General features: G+C 58.0%; 3 protein-coding genes across 5 annotated transcripts in view; all 3 read left to right on the top strand.

Annotated features, from left to right (window-relative positions):
- Positions 1 to 9,000, top strand: part of LOC120513589 (hippocampus abundant transcript 1 protein-like) — a 9,045-nt gene extending 45 nt beyond the window's left edge. Inside the window, exons 1-12 of the mRNA XM_039733158.1 lie at positions 1 to 170; positions 443 to 538; positions 959 to 1,021; positions 1,927 to 2,054; positions 2,469 to 2,583; positions 3,088 to 3,306; positions 3,536 to 3,649; positions 4,087 to 4,158; positions 4,399 to 4,511; positions 4,618 to 4,715; positions 5,225 to 5,391; positions 5,476 to 9,000. The exon at positions 1 to 170 is cut by the window's left edge and continues 45 nt beyond it. Coding sequence (XP_039589092.1) covers positions 87 to 170; positions 443 to 538; positions 959 to 1,021; positions 1,927 to 2,054; positions 2,469 to 2,583; positions 3,088 to 3,306; positions 3,536 to 3,649; positions 4,087 to 4,158; positions 4,399 to 4,511; positions 4,618 to 4,715; positions 5,225 to 5,391; positions 5,476 to 5,685 — 1,479 coding nt within the window. The 5' untranslated portion in view covers positions 1 to 86 and the 3' untranslated portion in view covers positions 5,686 to 9,000. The remainder of the gene's footprint in view (positions 171 to 442; positions 539 to 958; positions 1,022 to 1,926; positions 2,055 to 2,468; positions 2,584 to 3,087; positions 3,307 to 3,535; positions 3,650 to 4,086; positions 4,159 to 4,398; positions 4,512 to 4,617; positions 4,716 to 5,224; positions 5,392 to 5,475) is intronic.
- Positions 9,001 to 9,140: 140 nt separating this feature from the next.
- MADCAM1 (mucosal vascular addressin cell adhesion molecule 1) lies at positions 9,141 to 13,696 on the top strand. 2 transcript variants are annotated; one of them, XM_039733179.1, is made up of 5 exons: positions 9,141 to 11,633; positions 11,748 to 12,014; positions 12,135 to 12,455; positions 12,659 to 13,168; positions 13,554 to 13,696. In XM_039733179.1, exons 1-5 carry the CDS (start codon positions 11,582 to 11,584, stop codon positions 13,664 to 13,666), a joined length of 1,263 nt encoding a protein of 420 aa, XP_039589113.1. In that variant the 5' UTR covers positions 9,141 to 11,581; the 3' UTR covers positions 13,667 to 13,696. The 2 variants fall into 2 exon arrangements, with proteins under 2 accessions (XP_039589113.1, XP_039589105.1); XM_039733171.1 differs by having other exon boundaries at positions 12,656 to 13,168.
- Positions 13,697 to 14,119: 423 nt separating this feature from the next.
- On the top strand, positions 14,120 to 15,653 carry TPGS1 (tubulin polyglutamylase complex subunit 1). 2 transcript variants are annotated; one of them, XM_039733198.1, is made up of 2 exons: positions 14,120 to 14,588; positions 14,698 to 15,653. In XM_039733198.1, the coding sequence occupies exons 1-2, from the start codon at positions 14,248 to 14,250 to the stop codon at positions 15,224 to 15,226; spliced, it is 870 nt and encodes a 289-aa protein (XP_039589132.1). In that variant the 5' UTR covers positions 14,120 to 14,247; the 3' UTR covers positions 15,227 to 15,653. The 2 variants fall into 2 exon arrangements, with proteins under 2 accessions (XP_039589132.1, XP_039589123.1); XM_039733189.1 differs by having other exon boundaries at positions 14,120 to 14,618.
- The last annotated feature ends 416 nt before the right edge of the window (positions 15,654 to 16,069 follow it).

Here is a 16,069-nt window from a genome sequence, read left to right as displayed (position 1 = left end):
GCGGCCCGGTCCGCTTGGGCCCGGCCCGCCACGGGGAGGATGGGGCAGCCGCGGCGGCCGGCGATCGGCAGCGGCCCGGCGGCGCCATGACCGGCGAGAAGAAGAAGAAGAAGCGGCTCAACCGCAGCGTCCTGCTGGCCAAGAAGATCGTGATCCGGGACGGGGCCGGCGTGAGCGCGGGGCCGCGGGGGGATGGCGGGTACCGACACCGGTACCGACGCCGGTACCGGGGCGGGCTGTCCCCGGTGGGCCGCGCTGTCACCGCCCCTGCCGGTGCCGCTGCTGGCTGGGAACGGGAGGAACGTTCCAGGGCGGCATCCCGGCTGCCCTGGCCGGGCTGGGGGTGCCCGCTCCCGCAGGCTGCTGATGGGTTTTGGGTTTTCTGCTGGTGGATTTTGGGTTTTCTGCTGGTGGATTTTGGGTTTTCTGCTCTGTTTTGCAGCGCCAGGGCATCGGCGAGCCCAGCGTGTACCACGCCGTGGTGGTGATTTTCCTCGAGTTCTTCGCCTGGGGGCTGCTGACCACGCCGATGCTGACGGTCCGTGTGGCTCTCCATTAAGGGAGACCTTTCCTTAGAGAGCTGCACAAAAAAACCTCTTTGCTTATGCAAAAAAACCCATTTAGGCATATTAGTCTGGTAATATAAAATGCAAATCAAACGTACAGACCCGCAGAGAAGTGATGTGGTGGCATAAAGTAAAACCACAGGGGGTTCAGGTGGTGGGGAAAGGCTTTCTGAGCATGCTGGAGTGATTTAGAGACCTGGGGAGTGTTCAAGGCAGTGGTTCCCATTCTGGAAAGGGCAGAGCTCCTCACGTGGAGGCATTGGTGGCAGGATATTTCCCCTTTTCCCTGGATTCTGCCCTTCCCGTCCTCTGGCTGGCAGATGCTTGCAGGAATTTTGCAGAAGTTGCTAACTCTAACATTTTCATTTGGATTTGGTTTGTTTTCCCTCCAGGTCTTACACCAGACTTTTCCTCAGCACACATTCCTGATGAATGGTCTGATTCACGGAGTCAAGGTGAGGAATATTCCTTCCAGGATTTCCTTTAAATCTGCCATGGCTGCAAGAAGGACAAGCCATAATTATCTGTATAATTTGCTGGTGTCAGCCAGTATTTGGCCACTTTGAGGGGGCTCTGGCAAACCTGATGCAAAAGGAAGGACACAGACATGGGACAGCTGATTTTACTGAGCAGGAGTGACAACAGCTCTGTGTTCCAGCTGGAAATAATCTCATCAGCATGAGATCAGCCCTGTGCCCGTCCTCTGGAGCATAAGAGAATGACAAATCAGTGATGTCTAAATTTATTAGTGATAGAAGATGAGCCCAAGTGGCCTCAGTGACCTCCAGGCAGGAGGTGGGGTGTGCTGTGGGACTGGGGGGCCCCTTGCACCAGACCAGCATTCCCAGAGCAGAATTGCAGGCAGGACTTGTGAACAGGGAATATTCCTGAGTTCTGACTGGGCAATCAGGCAACACAGACACTTCTTGGCTGTCTCTGGCAGGAGGATCTTGGAAAACAGCCCCAGCACTTGAAAGGCTCTGCCCTGCCTGCCTCAGGCTTGGGAGACATGGAAAGGCCTTGAATAATTTTATTTGTGCTTCTCATTGTGTCTGTCCTGTCTCCAGCTACAAGAGAAAGCTTTCCCAGAGCTGCAGCAGCTGTTGCCATGCTGGAGCTGTGCCAGCAGCTCTCCAGGTCCTGGCAGGGCTCTGCAGGGAGCAGGAGGGCTCAGTGAGGCCTTGCTGGTCGAGGATTTGTTTTTCCTTTCCTAAAAGGATGTGGGGAGTTTAATAAATGCTCTGTTGTAACAGCATTGCTGCGTGGGGCAGTCTGGAATGGGTGGTGTCCTCCTGATGTTGCTGAAAGCTCTCACTGAGGGGTTTCTCTGTCCTCTGGTCTGTCTGTCTGTCCATGCCAGGGTCTGCTCTCTTTCCTAAGTGCCCCGCTGATTGGTGCTCTCTCTGATGTCTGGGGCAGGAAATCCTTCCTCCTTCTCACCGTCTTCTTCACGTGTGCACCAATTCCCCTGATGAAGATCAGCCCCTGGTGAGTTCAGCCTCATCCAGCCCCAGGGGTCTGAGGAGGAGCAGCAGCAAGAGGTGAAGGAGGAGGGTTTGCAGGTGCTCCTTTCAGCAGGAGATGGAAGAGTCTCAGCCTAGGGACTGACCTGTCTGGTTCTGGAGGGTTCAGTTGGGAATAAAGGGCTGGTCTGTCCCCTGAGCTTGTTCCTCAGCTCAGTGCATTATTTCTGTCAGGGGAATAACAAATCTGCCAGCTCTGTGCATTATTTTTGTTAGGAAAAATAAGTGGTAAAACTTCAGGGGTCTCCAGGCCAGACTCCATGTTCATGTTCTGGTGCACTGGAACAGGATGGGCTGGAGGCAAACGAGGGAGAGGCTCTGCTTCAGCAGCTGTGGACATGGTGTGGCTGCTCTCTAACTGTGCCTTGGGCTCTTGCAGGTGGTACTTTGCTGTCATTTCCATGTCTGGAGTGTTTGCTGTCACCTTTTCTGTGATTTTTGCCTATGTTGCTGACATCACACAGGAGCATGAGCGCAGCACGGCGTACGGCCTGGTAAGGAGCTGAGTCACTGGCCTGGCTCTGGAAAGAAATATCTGGGGCTTTGCAGGTAGGAGAGGTATAAACTTAGGGTGGGAGATGTATTGAGTAATCACACAGTGTCCCTGTCCTTCTGTTTGGGATTTAGCTCTGAGGGAGAGGATGATCTCTGCCCACTCGGAGTGCTGGCTGTGTATAAACCAGCCTGGCCCTTCCCTTTTCCACACCAGGGAAGAGGATGCTTGGTGTGATCCTGCCCTTCCTCTGACAGCACCATCCAGGAATTCCTAGGACACCTTTGACTCCCCTTTCCTAGAAGGGGAAGTCAAAGGTGTCCTAGGAATTCCTGCACTTATCCCAGGTGCACCAGGAGAATCTGTCACCTGTCTGTGCACAGGAACCCCTGTGAATTCTTATTTACCTCTCCAACAAAGACACCACAAGGAGTTCCCTGGGTTACTGAGGAGGAGGAAATGAGCTTTAGGAAGAAGAGGCTGTAGGGAATGTTTATGCTTCCAGGTGTCAGCCACGTTTGCTGCCAGCCTGGTCACCAGCCCGGCCATCGGCGCGTACCTTTCCCAAGCCTACGGTGACACCTTGGTGGTGGTGCTGGCCTCAGGGGTTGCTTTGCTGGATATTGGCTTCATCCTGCTGGCTGTGCCCGAGTCACTGCCTGAAGAGATGCGTCCAGTCTCCTGGGGAGCCCCAATCTCCTGGGAACAAGCTGACCCATTCGCTGTGAGTGAGCCTGCTGCTGTGTGGGAAGTGGGTTTGTCGAAAAATTGTAGAAAATTTGTAGGAAATCCTACACTGCTGTTTTCCTGTGTGCTGGTAATGCTTAATGTTTGCTTTAGTCCTGCTGATTTTGAAGGTGTTAAGCCCTTGGTTTGGCTGTCTTTGTACCTGCAGATCTTTCAGCAATATAAAGTCAAATTTAAAAACATTTTTTTTCTCCCTTTTCTTGCAGTCCTTGAGGAAGGTGGGTCAGGACTCCACAGTGCTGCTCATCTGCATCACAGTCTTTCTCTCCTACCTTCCTGAGGCCGGCCAGTACTCCAGCTTCTTCCTGTACCTGCGACAGGTCAGTCTGTCAAAGCCCTGGGTGCAGGAAATCCTGCCCTATAAATACAATCAGAGATGTGTCACCTGTCCCAAGGTGCCTTTTCTTGGCCAATAAGCCAGTAAAGCTGAAATTGTAAGAAATAATGATTTGTTCCAGCTCTCCTGAAATATGTATGAGCCTGCTGACTGCTCTGGGCATTGCCTGGGGCGAGGCCTGGCTTGGCTCCTGCCTGGTCATCCTGGCTGTGCCACTTCAGGCACTGCAAGGGGAGCTCAGTGATTAAAAACCATTTCTTCAGCCAGAGGAAAATCTTCTGTTTGAATCCTGTGGCAGCCCAGAGGCGGTGGCTGTTAATGTGCAGGTTCCAGTTCAGTGAACATGAGTGACATTGATGGAGGGGCTCTTGTCACCTGGTACAAATCTGCCTGAAAAGTCCCTCTTTGATGTTTTCACAGGTCATTGGTTTTTCCTCAGAGACTGTAGCAGCCTTTATTGGTGTAGTTGGAATTCTCTCTATACTGGCTCAGGTGAGAAGCAATTTCTCTGTTGGCTTGAGCATTCTGCTGTAAGAATGTCCAAAATTTCTGATTTTGGAGCCGCTGAGTTGTCAGAACTCCTGTGGCCACACAGACTTTTGAAACAGAGGAGATCTTAAATTGGGAGGGACCCATAAAGATTATCAAAGTCCCTCCATTTCCTGTCCTCTTGTCTCCTGGTGTTGCCCTCTTTCTTTGCCCTGCCTTGAAAGCAGCTGTTTTTCTTTCCAGACAGTGGTGTTGGGAATTCTCATGCGCTCGATAGGGAATAAAAACACCATCCTCCTGGGCCTGGGCTTCCAGATCCTGCAGCTTGCCTGGTATGGCTTTGGATCACAGCCTTGGTGAGGGTTTGCCCACGTTTCTGTCCCCCTGTGGCCGCTCCCACCCTGCAGCACAGGGTGAGGGCACAGGGCTGCTCCTCACAGCTGCCTCCTTCCTCCTCCCCAGGATGATGTGGGCAGCAGGAGCTGTGGCTGCCATGTCCAGCATCACCTTCCCAGCCATCAGTGCCATGGTGTCGAGGAGCACAGACCCTGACCAGCAGGGTGAGTGCTTGGGGAGGGTTCATCCCAGCAGGAGCTGAGCTGGCAGAAGGGCATGGCGGTGGAGGGGTGGGCAGGAACATCTGTGGGGTGTCACTGTGCTCACTCACAGCAGTACTGACACTCTTATCTGTGAGCACGGCTGCTGCTTTACTGGGGAACTCCCAAGTCATGCAAGTGGGTGGTTGGTGGTGTCCCTCTGAGGCAGAGGAGGCTGCTGCGTTTTGCCTGCCTCACAGTGCATCTCTGAATCCTCAATTAAATTCTAGTTAATTGGAAGTTGTTGCTTGATGTGCTCATGCTTATTTCAGTCTGCAAAGCAGCAAGCCCAGCATTACATTTCTAGAACTTGGCACTGAGTGAAGCTGCTCATCTGCAAACCCCTCCCCTGCACGTCAGCCCGGATCCAAGTGCTTGATCCTTTCTCTAAATATCTCTAAGTATGTATCCTCGAATAAAACAAGTTTCTTTGGAAAGCTGGAGGCATTTCCCCCTTTTCCCTGTGTCCCCAGGTGTGGTGCAGGGGATGATCACTGGAATTCGGGGTCTGTGTAATGGCCTGGGGCCAGCCCTCTATGGTTTTGTCTTCTATCTCTTCCACGTGGAGCTGAACGAAATGGCTGAGGTGGAAACTTTGGGCAAGGCCTCCAAACCCAACATGGCCAACCCTACAGATGAGGTACCTATTTACCTTCTCACTGTTTGCTGGGCTGTGTTTGCCCTCATTCTTGAATCATTCCTGTTTCTCTCTCTGTCTCTCCAGAGCAGCATCATCCCTGGGCCACCCTTCCTGTTCGGGGCGTGCTCCGTGCTGCTGTCGCTGCTGGTGGCCCTGTTCATTCCAGAACACAACCTGGCACTGAGGTCAGGTAGCCACAAGAAGCACAGCACGGGGGCCCAGGCCCACCCCCACAGCCCCCCAGCCGGGGGGTCAGATGGCAAGGAGCCCCTCCTGGAGGACAGCAGCGTGTGAGGGGGGACAGGGGACCCGCCTCGGGCTCGACTCCACGCCAAGGATGGACTCAGCAGGAGTTCAGGGAGGGGGAGAGAGGGATCCAAGGTAACAGACTGTGCCACTAACAGCTACTGAGGAGGGATGAGGTTTTCCCTTCGAGCCAAATACACCCAGCTGGTGCAAAAATGGAATTGTATCACCTGGTGCTGATGGAAAGGGGAGACACGGAACTGCTCCACTGGAGGGATAGTTCTGGAAAGCAAACCCGCCCTTGTGCGTGCCCCCTGCGTGCCCTGCCAAACCCTCTGCTGGGCTCTGCTTGCTGGGAGCTCACTGAGCTGCCCCTGCAATCAAATGTGGCATTTGCTCCATGCCCCATCCCTGCCAGAGCTGCCCCTGGCACCCCTGCAGGCTGTGGTGACACGCTGGGGGCACAGGGGGGGTGTGGAGCACAGGGAGTGCAGCTCTGAGCTTCCTCTCTGCTGGAGGGCCCCGTTCTGCCCCAAGTGAAACCTAGACCAAACAAATTATAAATCTACTGACTTCATGTTCTGATGACAAGGATAAAAATGAAGAAGTTGCAGGTGAGAGAAGGGCAGCTCCATGAATTACAAACACTTGGATGTGTTGTAATGGGCCACAGTGTTGTAACAGGCCACACTGGTTCTGCTTGGTTTTCTTTTTCTTGTCACTCTGAGGTGGCATTTGCCTGTTGCCTCCACGGGCAGTAGGTAGAAGGATTTTTTTCTTTTTCAGAAATCTTTTTCCTGGAGCTGTGAGGGTTGTTTAGGAAATACAGTTCTCTGGCAGGCTGGAGAAACAGCTTGGCTGTGCTGAGCACTTTGGAGATGAGTGGTTTCCTGGGAGAAAGGTCAGAGAAATGACTGTTTACCTTGAGCAGTGTATAAAGCTTGCTGGTTTGCCCCTGGGCTCCTACCATCTGATGCTAAACCCAGAGAGTGTCCAGAGCTGGTTTGTTCTCAACCCAATAGATCCTGATGGTGAAGGTTTTGTTGATTTGGACTCAGGGGTTTGGATTCCATGTGGCATTTCTGAGCCTGCTGTGGAGGCTTTTGTTTATGGAACAGTGGAACTGCAACCTCTGCTGCAGGCTCAGCTGTGCTCAGAAAGAGCAGGAGGTGCTTGGAGCCTTGTGAAAGGAGCTGAGGCAAACAGGGAACGTGTGGTTGTTTATAGAAATGTGGCAGAGGGCAGGAAGCAATTGTTCTCATTTGAGTAAATAAGAAGTGGTGGCATTGAGCAGTTCTGGGAAGTAAGGACCAAACCAAGGACACTTCAGGAATCCTTTGTTAGAGGAATTGAGGCTGCAGCAGCCAAACCAGTCCTGCCTGGGCTGTTCTCTGGCTGGGTCCCCTCTCTGTGGGTTTGGGGAAGGTTCCCCAGGGGAGAGCAGCCCAAAGGGAGGCAGTGCTGGCCCTTCACACCGTGGATCTGTGCAGACACACAGCAAGTGCCATTTGGTTATCAGAGGTGGGTATTTCAATGAAAGAGTTGGCAGTTTGTTCTGCATTGATCTGGCCTGGTGGCAGCTCTGTGCTCAGAGCTGGGAGCAGCTGGGACACAGAGGGATGCTGAGATGGGTCTGGCTGCAGGGCTGGGGAGCAGAGCCAGCAGAAATTTCCTCGACCTGCTCTGACTCCATTTTTCCCAAGCTCCTTGTGGTGACACTCCCAATTCCCAAACATTAGTGGGATGGTCAGTACTGTGTGTGCATGGCAAGCTTTTATCCTGAAGGAAATCCTGTCACTTGCACTTCCAGCCAGTAGTTCCCCCACGTCTGTTCCTCACAAAAATGCCTTTTTTAGACGGGACTTTTCCAGAGTCCCAGCAATCCGTTGATTTACATGGGTTAAAGTGAGCTGAAGTAGGATTTTCCCTCACACACAGATGAAGTAAAATATAGAATTGTTACCTCAGAGCTTCACGGGTACAATATAGTGACACGTTACAAAAAGACAAGCATAATTTATATGATAAAAAGTATATAGAGATATATTTTTAAAAGTCCTCTCCCTTATTGCATAGTTTATTGAAACCAATATGTTTCTGGTCCCATTCCCTCTCACCGCTGCTGCTGCCTGCAGCCTCTCACCCTCTCCTTCCCCTCAGACCCCAGAACTGTCCAGAATCTTCCCTCCCACGTCGTGTCCCTCATGACCCCTGAGCTTCTGGTGATGCTGACATCTGCATGGTGGCCCTGGAGTGTTTTGGTCCCTTTGTCAGCCCCCCAAACTCGGGGCCAGATGCTGCCAGCAGGTGACTGCCAGCTCAGGGGCTGTGGCCAGGTTGGTGACCAGCTGTGCTGTCACCTGTGGTGGCACTGGGCACCACGGGGGTTGCAGCAGTGGCCACCAGTGGGTTTGCAGCTCTGGGCAGCTGGGGTGGGGATATGGCAGCGTGTGGGTGGAGGGGGGTACAGCAGCAGGCAGCAGCAGGACTCTCCAGGTGCCACCACCAACAGAAAGTGGCTGGTGCTGGTGTGCAGACCTGGCAGCAGGGGCTCTTTGAGGCACAGGGAGCACGCAGGGATCCCTTCCCACCCCCTTGGGGTCCCTCTCACCTGGTTTGGTGGGGCCTGGGCCCGGTGCCTCCCCTTCCCAGGGCTGTGAGCTCTGCCCTGTTCTGCCTTGGTGGGACAGAGCAGGAGCTGGGCCAGGCAGTGCTGGAGCTGAAGTCACCAGAGCCAAATGAAGAACAGCTTGTTCTGAAGGGCTGGTGCTTCCATGTGGAGGCTGGAAAGGCTGTGTGGAGCATTCAGCTAGTTTTTGCCAATTCTTGTTACTTTATATGAAAACGCAACTTTTTAAAAAGGAGTCTTTTCTTAAAATCTGCTTGATCTGCTGTGCAGTGCCTGAGCCTGGCTGTTTAACTTTGGGATTCCCAGGATTTGTCTGCAGGGACTTAAAACCTGGGATGGTAACAGCAATGCCCAAACACAAGGCAAAAATCATCTCCATTGCCTGTCAGCAGTCCTGGCGGGTCAAGTGAGTTTCACCTGATCTTGTTGCATTAAAAACCTGAGTTACACCATTGCTTTCTCTTCTGCCATTAATTTTGCAAAGTAGTAACTTTTTACTTCCCAGTTTTTATTCTTTTTCTGCACTCCAAAGGCTGTTGACAGCTGTGGTATCTTTAAAGCGTGGGCACTCGGCCCCACCTCTGCTCTCTCACAGTTCACATCACGTGTGTTTGTGTCTCTTTTTTAAGCTAACGATAAAATGTATTTATTTTGGTTCAGGTTGTGTTTGGAACTGGCTAATCTCTCCCTCTGATGGATTATTTATTAAACTGCTGCTTTCCTGTTGTGTCAAAGGTCTCTGTCCTTATTTGTCTCCATCGCCAGTGGGACCAGGCAGCTTCTGCCCAGAATTTAAATTCTTCTCGAGAATTATGTGAAGATGTGGGACAGGTTTGGGAGAGCTGGGTCTGGGCTGCCCCAGCAGCTCCCTGGCTCCTGCCAGCCCCACTGCAGCCTCCTCCTGGACTGGTTTTAGTAACCATGACTCTATTGTCTTAATTTTTCAGCCAGGCCTAATTTAGATCTTATCTGACTCATTTAAACACTCTTTGTGGCGGCTGAGGACGGTCATAGGTGACTAATAAAATCCCAAAAAATATAAACACATCCAAGCCAGCTCTGGGATGGTGAATGATGGATGGTATCCTGGAAACACGAGCCATTACGCAGCCTGTCGCTTCTGTATGGACTTCCTCTAGACTGGAACCAGCTTTTGTTTTATTGTTTCCATCTTTAATGGAGAGAAAACCTGTGACTTGTCTCATGTGATGGCGCTGGAGAACAAAGAGCAGGTGTTGCAGTGCAGGATGTTGTTGACCACCCTCCCCCGGGGCAGTGGCAAAGCCTTGTCCCTTCTGGTGACAGCCTGGGGCTAGACCCCAGCCCGAGGGGTATCCTGTGCTGGAGCCAGCACTGGTCCCTTGGTGCTCTGTGTCTCCACACTGAGCTGTTTTGTTTCCTGAGCAACATCTCTGCACAAAGTATTGCCCAGCACAAATCCCCTTGCCTGCCCTGAGGGAGGAAGCACAGTCAGCCTCCAGGAAAGGTGTTCAGGCCCCTGAATCTGGAAAAGCAGCACTCCCTTCACTCCTTCAAAGGCTTCCTGTGGGCTGGAAAACACTCCTGGTGTGGAAGCTTGCTCCTCCTGCCCTGGGCACGCAACCTGGGGCTGTCCCTGAGCTGTTCCTGTGCTCCTCGGGGCTGGGGGGAGGTCTCAGTTCCACCAAGCAGGTGGGGGAACAGGGGTTGTGCTGGGTCCACCACTCAGGGTGAGCAAGGGCAGCTCTGCCACGCCACCCTGAGCTGGGCCAAGTCCCCTGCCCTGCCCCTGGCTCTGTGGCTGAGCTGTTGGAACTGGAGGGTTTTTACTCCAATTTCCTCTTTGTTGCCCCCTCTGTGGGTGGCTGGGGCTGCTCTGGGCACTCCAAGCCCCAAAACAGGGAAAGTGCAACACAAGGTGTGGGGCTTTCTGGTTACTACTAATTTCTTGAGGTTCAGGAAAGTCTGGGCAAGCTTCTTTTTAAGGTGAGGTGGTTCCATAAATGCTCAGCTCTCATTCAGACACCGATTCAGGGTTTTTCTCATCACACCAGTGCCACAATCAGGGTTGTGGGGAGGGAAGTGAAACCCTGGCACCACGTGTGTGTCCTCAAGGTTCCCAGACACATTTCTGAGAAGAGCCTGGCAGTGAGGGAGCAGCCCTGGCCACGGATTGTGCCAGGGTTGGGCAGGGGGGCTCTGGAGGCTGCTGCAAAATCCGGGAAGTGGCTCTGTTAACACAGGATGGAAGGAACAAAAAGCCCAGCATCATTAATCACCTGCTTCGGCTGAGTGTGCACATTTGGTGGGAAGTGTTTACAGAGCACTTTCCTTGCTCAGAGGCCTCCTGCACCCTCAAGAGAATTAATGGCATGACCTTCTAAAAGGCTGAGTGGCACGCCCAGTGCACGCAGGTGCCTCTCAGAGCAGCTCCCAGCTGGGGAATGTCCAGGTCTGTGATGGCACTGGGTGCAGAGATGGGCACATCTCTCCCTCAGCCCTCTGGGACCTTCCCCAGCCTTGGCTGCAGCCTGGCAGGGTGGGATGGGGCAGAACAGGACTCATCCCTCCATGGAGAGCTGGGCAGGGGTGAGGGAGTGATGCCAGACCCAGCAGGGAGCCAGGACAGATGCTGAGGGCCTTGAGGTTGGGTTCAACACCTTCTCTGGGGTGACACTTTCTCCATCTGTACCACGAGACCAACCCTCACAGGAGCACCTGCCTCCATCCCTGAAAAAACCCTGTTTGAGGAATAAACAGGGATAATCGGCTCACCAACAGGGCTGACCACGGGTCCTGGCTCTGCTTTTGGGGCAGGGGCTGGCAGGGCCCTTCCCACAGCTCTGTGTCCCCAGCAGCTCTTGGGGTCATGGAAAAGCTGGTTTGCCAGGGCCCCTGGGGGAGTGATGTAGCCTGCAAAAAACAGGGATAGAGCTGGATGTGAGCCACAGCTCGGGGTGAAAGTGCCTGTGCTGGGGTGATGGGAGCCCCTGCAGGCACACAGAGATCCTTCGGGACAGGGAGTTTCCCAGGTTTGGGGGGGCTGCCGGCTTGGCCGTCGGCTGGGTGTTGTGCAAGGGCCGAACTTGGAAGAAAATCAGAAACCTCCCTTTGGAAATACCCCTTGGGCGGGAAGTTGTGGAGGTCCTGGGGCCGGTGCTCACGGGGGCGGTTCCTGCAGGGCTTAAGAAGGGCTGAGTTTGGAGCCGGCGGCCACAAGGAGACAGCCCCGGCCAGCAGCACCCGCTGCCTGCAAGGGGGAAGGAAGGCAAGAAGGGAAAACCAGGGGAAGGAAGGCAAGAAGGGAAAACCAGCCCTGCTGCTGCCCCGTGGGTGATGGAGCCGGCTCCTGTCCTCCTCCTCCTCGGCTCGCTGTGGGGCTGCAGTGGTGAGTGCCACGGGGCCAAGGGCCACCCTAACCCCCCGTGCTGCCCTGCTGCTCCCCTTGCTTCACCCTGTCCCTCCCGGTCCCTCCCCTGACCCTGCATTCCCTCCTGCCCAGGCCGCCCGGCTGACAGGCTGCTGGTGACACCGCGGGAGCCGCTGGTGCCCTTTGGGGGCTCGACAGAGCTGAACTGCTCCTTGGCCTGTGCAGGGGGCAAGGTGGAGTGGAGGGGGCTGGACACCGCCCTGGGCACCATCTCCTCCTTCTCCACGCACAGCATCCTGCACATCAGGCACGCCACCGTGGCCACGGAGGGCATGAAGATCTGCCAGGGTAAATGCCAGGGGAAGCACTACCAGAAAACTGTCACACTGAAGGTTTACGGTAAGCACTCCCCAGCCTGTCCCTCACTGCCTCCCAGCACAGCTCTGGATCCTCGGGGCAGCCCCTTTCCTCCTGAGCTGCCAAAAAATCACCCGTGATGCTGCCTTGACTCCCTTCCAGCCCTCCCGGACACGCTGAGGCTGGAGGCAGCTCCCCAAATGCTGCGGCCAGGACACCCCACCAACCTGACCTGCTCGGCCAGGCACCTGTACCCTCCCACTGGGCTGGCCCTCACCTGGTACCGGGGGCACCAGGTGCTGGAGAACCTTGCAGACGTTGAGTGCAGGGATGCCGATGAGGAGGAGCTGTGTCACATCGTTTCCACCCTGTTGCTGAGCGGGACAGAGGTGGCAGAAGGGGCGGAGTTCAGGTGCCAGGTGACGCTGCAGGTCGGGCAGGAGACCTTCACCCGGGTGGCATCTCTGGTGGCACGTGCTGAGGGTGAGTGCCAGGAGGGGCTGGGGGGCCCAGCCTACATCCCCTGTGCTCCTCGGAGTGGCTCTGCCAGGCGGCAGCAGAATTCTGCACCTCTCCTGAATGTCCCTCCTGGCAGTGCCCTGCTCCTGCTGGCTGTGCCCAGGCCTGGAGGAGCCTGGGGCTGCAGTGACATCCCCTGTGACCAAGGCTGCTGCGTTTGACAGCAGCCACGGGGAGCCCCAGCACAGCCAGGCCCGAGGCCACCACAGCACTGCCCCCAGAGCCAGCTGTCCCCACCGGTGACGCCACCACAGCACGGGAGCCCAGCGCTGCCACCACTCTGCATCTTCCTGCTGTCACCAAGCCCCGCTCCACGGAGCCCTCCGTGCCCCAGGACCTCACGGTGGCCACCAGCACCCTCCCTGCCTGTGGCACGGCGGCCACAGTGCCACCCGCGGGGACAATGCCCGCCTGCCTCCTGCAGATCCGCTCTCTGCCTCCCACCGGCACGCGGGGCAGGGCCCTGCGCATCGAGTGCCGCGCTCGGTGCGCCGGGAACGCCACGGTGGGCTGGCTGCGGACCCCCGCGGCCCGGGGGCAGTACCGGGAGGAGGCCGCGGGCAGCAGCTCCGCGCTGCGGCTGGAGCGAGCCGAGCCCTGGCACCAGGGCCGCTACCAGTGCGCCCTGCTCGGGCCCCGGGCACAGACGGTCAGCCTGGACGTGACGGTGCTGGACGGTGAGTGGCGTGACCCGCGGAGCCCCGTCCTCATCGCCCCTCGTGTCCGTGACACGCTCGGGGCCGGGGGGGGTCCCGTGGTTAAATGAAGGTGTTGGGGTTGGGGTGGACTCGATGGTCTTGAAGGTCTCTTCAAGTGATTCTGTGAATTCTGTGAATTCCGTGAATTCTGTGAATTCCGTGAATTCTGTGAATTCCTGATTCTCTCACCCCTCGGCATTTCCTGTGAAAATCACAGATTACTGTGAATTCTGTGAATTCCGCGAATTCTGTGAATTCTGTGATTCTCTCACCCCTCGGCGTTTCCTGTGGAATTCACAGGTTCTGTGAGCTCCGCGATCCTCTCTCGGCGTTTCCCCGCAGTGACAGCCCCGTGTGTCCGCAGATTCCCCCAGCTCCAGCCCTGCCATTGCCGTGGGCACAGCGGGATCGCTCCTGGGGCTCATCCTGACCGCTGCCGTGTCTCGACGCCTGTGGAAGCGGTTCAGATCCCGCTAGCAGCTGTCCCGGGAGGGGCCCTGCAGCCGTGTCCCCGCTGTCCCCGCTGTCCCCGGCTGTCCCCGCTGTCACCGGCTGTCACCGGCTGTCACCGGCCAGCAAGAGGAGCAGGAGCGGAGCCGCTGCCCGCCGCAGGCAAGGCAATGAGCACAGGCGACACAGCGACGAGGCCAGGGACGCGCCCGGGACTGGATCCGAGCACCGGGCTGGCTCCCGGTACCGGCGGACGGGCGGGAGCACCCAGGCCGCTTGTCTGTCACGACAGAAGCTCCCGGGGGAGCGTGGGCTCGGCGCGCGGGTGGGACCGGTGCTCCAATAAAGAGCCGTTTCCGTTCGAGCCCTCAGCAAAGTGTCCTTCGGGCCTGGGCGGCCCCGGGCGCCTCACCGGCCCCGGACACCGGCGGCGTCCGCCCGGTTGCCAAGGGCGGGGCGCCTGCCCGCAGCAAACATGGCGGCCGCGGCGCCAGCCGAGTTGATAACGCAGCTCCTCTGCCCACACTCAAGATGGCGGCCGCGGCCTCGCCCAATGGCCGCGTTCTCTCGCCGCCTTCCTGCCCGCCGATTGGCTGCCAGCCTGCAAGATGGCGGCACAAAAACTTCCGTCCCGGGCGGAAGTGCGGTGCAAGATGGCGGCGTACGAGAAGCGGCGAGCGGCCGCCGCCCCGGTGCCGGCGGGGGGCAGCGGGCCGCCAGAGCCGGGGCGGGCAGCGCCGGGGGGCGGCGTGCCGGCGGAGGGCAGCGCGGCGGACTTCCTGCTGCGCGCCGGCGTCACGGCCATGGTGCGGGAGGCGCTGCTGAAGGTGCTGGAGGCGCGGCCCGCCGAGCCCGTGTCCTTCCTGGCCGAGTACTTCGAGCGGCTGGTGCTGGCGGAGGCGGCGGCGGAGCCCGCGGGGCCCCCGCAGCGCGTGGCGCGGGCGCTGTGGTACGTGTGCCTGGCTCACCACTCGCACAGGTGCGGCGGGCGGCGGCGCGGGGGGCGGCGGGGGCGGGGGGCGAGGCCGCCTCTCTGTGTCCGTGCCCTGTCGCCGCAGGACGGCCTTCGACAGCAACGCCGGCGCGGCCTACGAGGTGCTGGGCTGCGGCGGGCGGCGGCGGGCGGCGGGCGTGGACGGGCGGCTCTACAGCGAGCTGCTGCGGCGCATCTGCCAGCGCGGCGCGGCCCCGGCCGAGGCGGCGGCCGAGCTGCTGCGCCGCGTCCGCTGCCGCGACCACGAGGCCGTGCCCTTCGACGTGTTCCGCTACGGCGTGCTCACCTGCTGCGTGCTGCTGGAGTTCGCGGCCAAGGCGGACGCGCTGTTCGCCGTGCTGGGCGCCGGCGGCTCGGCGGACAGCCGGCTGTGCCAGGCCGTGCTGCGGGCGCTGGAGGACGCGCTGGGCGCCGGGCACGGCTCGCGGCCCGCCCGCTACCTGGAGGCGGGCTCCAGGCTGGGCCCCGACCGGCTGGCGCTGGCCATGGAGCAGGCGCTGCAGGAGAGGAAGCTGGGCTCGTCCATGAGCAGGGAGGAGTTCCTGAGCAAAGCCACAGCCCTGTTCATAGCCAAGGTGAAGCCCGTGGAGTGATGGAGCAGCGCTGCCCGCCCTGAGGGCCCCTCTCTGAGCACGGGGTGCTGGCTGGAGAGCCCTGCTGTGCCCAGCAAGGGATTCCCGGTTTCCACACTCCCTGCCCGGCAGCTCCGTGTCCCTGCATGGCCCAGCTGTGCTGGGAGATCCCTTCAGGGTTATCCAGGACTCACACGGAGGCTGTGACCCGCAGAGCTGCTCCGGGCAGTGAAATGACCCAGAAGGAACAAAGCGTGGGGCTGGGCTGTGGCTGCACAGGGGCAGCTGGGGAGGGCCGAGGTGGTTTGGGATGTGGAGTGCAGGCTCTGGATGAGACACATCCCCTCCTCCCGGGACCAGCTGCGTGTCTGGCCGGGGGTTATTTATTTATTATTTATACTGTTCGATTCCTGGTTTACTGTAAGACATTAAAGCTTTTTTATGACTTTTTAGTGGCCACTTTCTTACCTCCCGGCAGCGTGAAGTGCCAGAACGAGCTGCAGAAGTGCCCAGACCCCTGAGGCACGATCCCGGGGGTTAGTGCTGGCAGCGGGGCTGTGGCAGAGCCGGCGGGAGGATCCCCGCGGGCTCCGGGTGTTGCGTTGGGCGGATGTTTTGCGGTGCCGGTGAGCCCGCGGGCGGCGGCTCCTGACGGGATGTGACACACCGGCGGTGCCGGAGCCGTCGCTGCGCTGAGCACCGTCCGCTGCTCGGGGTGAGCTGTCACACAGGCTGGCCGGGGAGCCGCCCAGCCCCGCATTCGCTCGGTGCCACCGGCAGCACCGGCGGGGCCGCCCCGCCCACCCCCGCCCCACCCCGCGCTCTGATTGGCCGGCCGCGCCCGTGGGGGCGGCGCCCGCGCTG

Source organism: Passer montanus, unplaced genomic scaffold, assembly GCF_014805655.1.
Source record: "Passer montanus isolate IOZ18808 unplaced genomic scaffold, ASM1480565v1 scaffold112, whole genome shotgun sequence".
Lineage (NCBI taxonomy): Eukaryota > Metazoa > Chordata > Aves > Passeriformes > Passeridae > Passer > Passer montanus.
Note: the sequence above shows the minus strand (reverse complement) of the source record. Positions and strands in the feature narration are given on the sequence as shown.

Bases quoted from the DNA above. Each gene is read 5' to 3' on its own strand.
- MADCAM1 (XM_039733171.1), top strand. From the start codon at position 11,582: ATGGAGCCGGCTCCTGTCCTCCTCCTCCTCGGCTCGCTGTGGGGCTGC. The intron at 12,015-12,134 runs GTAAGCACTCCC...ACTCCCTTCCAG, and splicing joins TGTCACACTGAAGGTTTACG to CCCTCCCGGACACGCTGAGG. The intron at 12,456-12,655 runs GTGAGTGCCAGG...TGCGTTTGACAG, and splicing joins TCTGGTGGCACGTGCTGAGG to CAGCCACGGGGAGCCCCAGC.
- TPGS1 (XM_039733189.1), top strand. From the start codon at position 14,248: ATGGCGGCACAAAAACTTCCGTCCCGGGCGGAAGTGCGGTGCAAGATG. The intron at 14,619-14,697 runs GTGCGGCGGGCG...CTGTCGCCGCAG, and splicing joins CTGGCTCACCACTCGCACAG to GACGGCCTTCGACAGCAACG.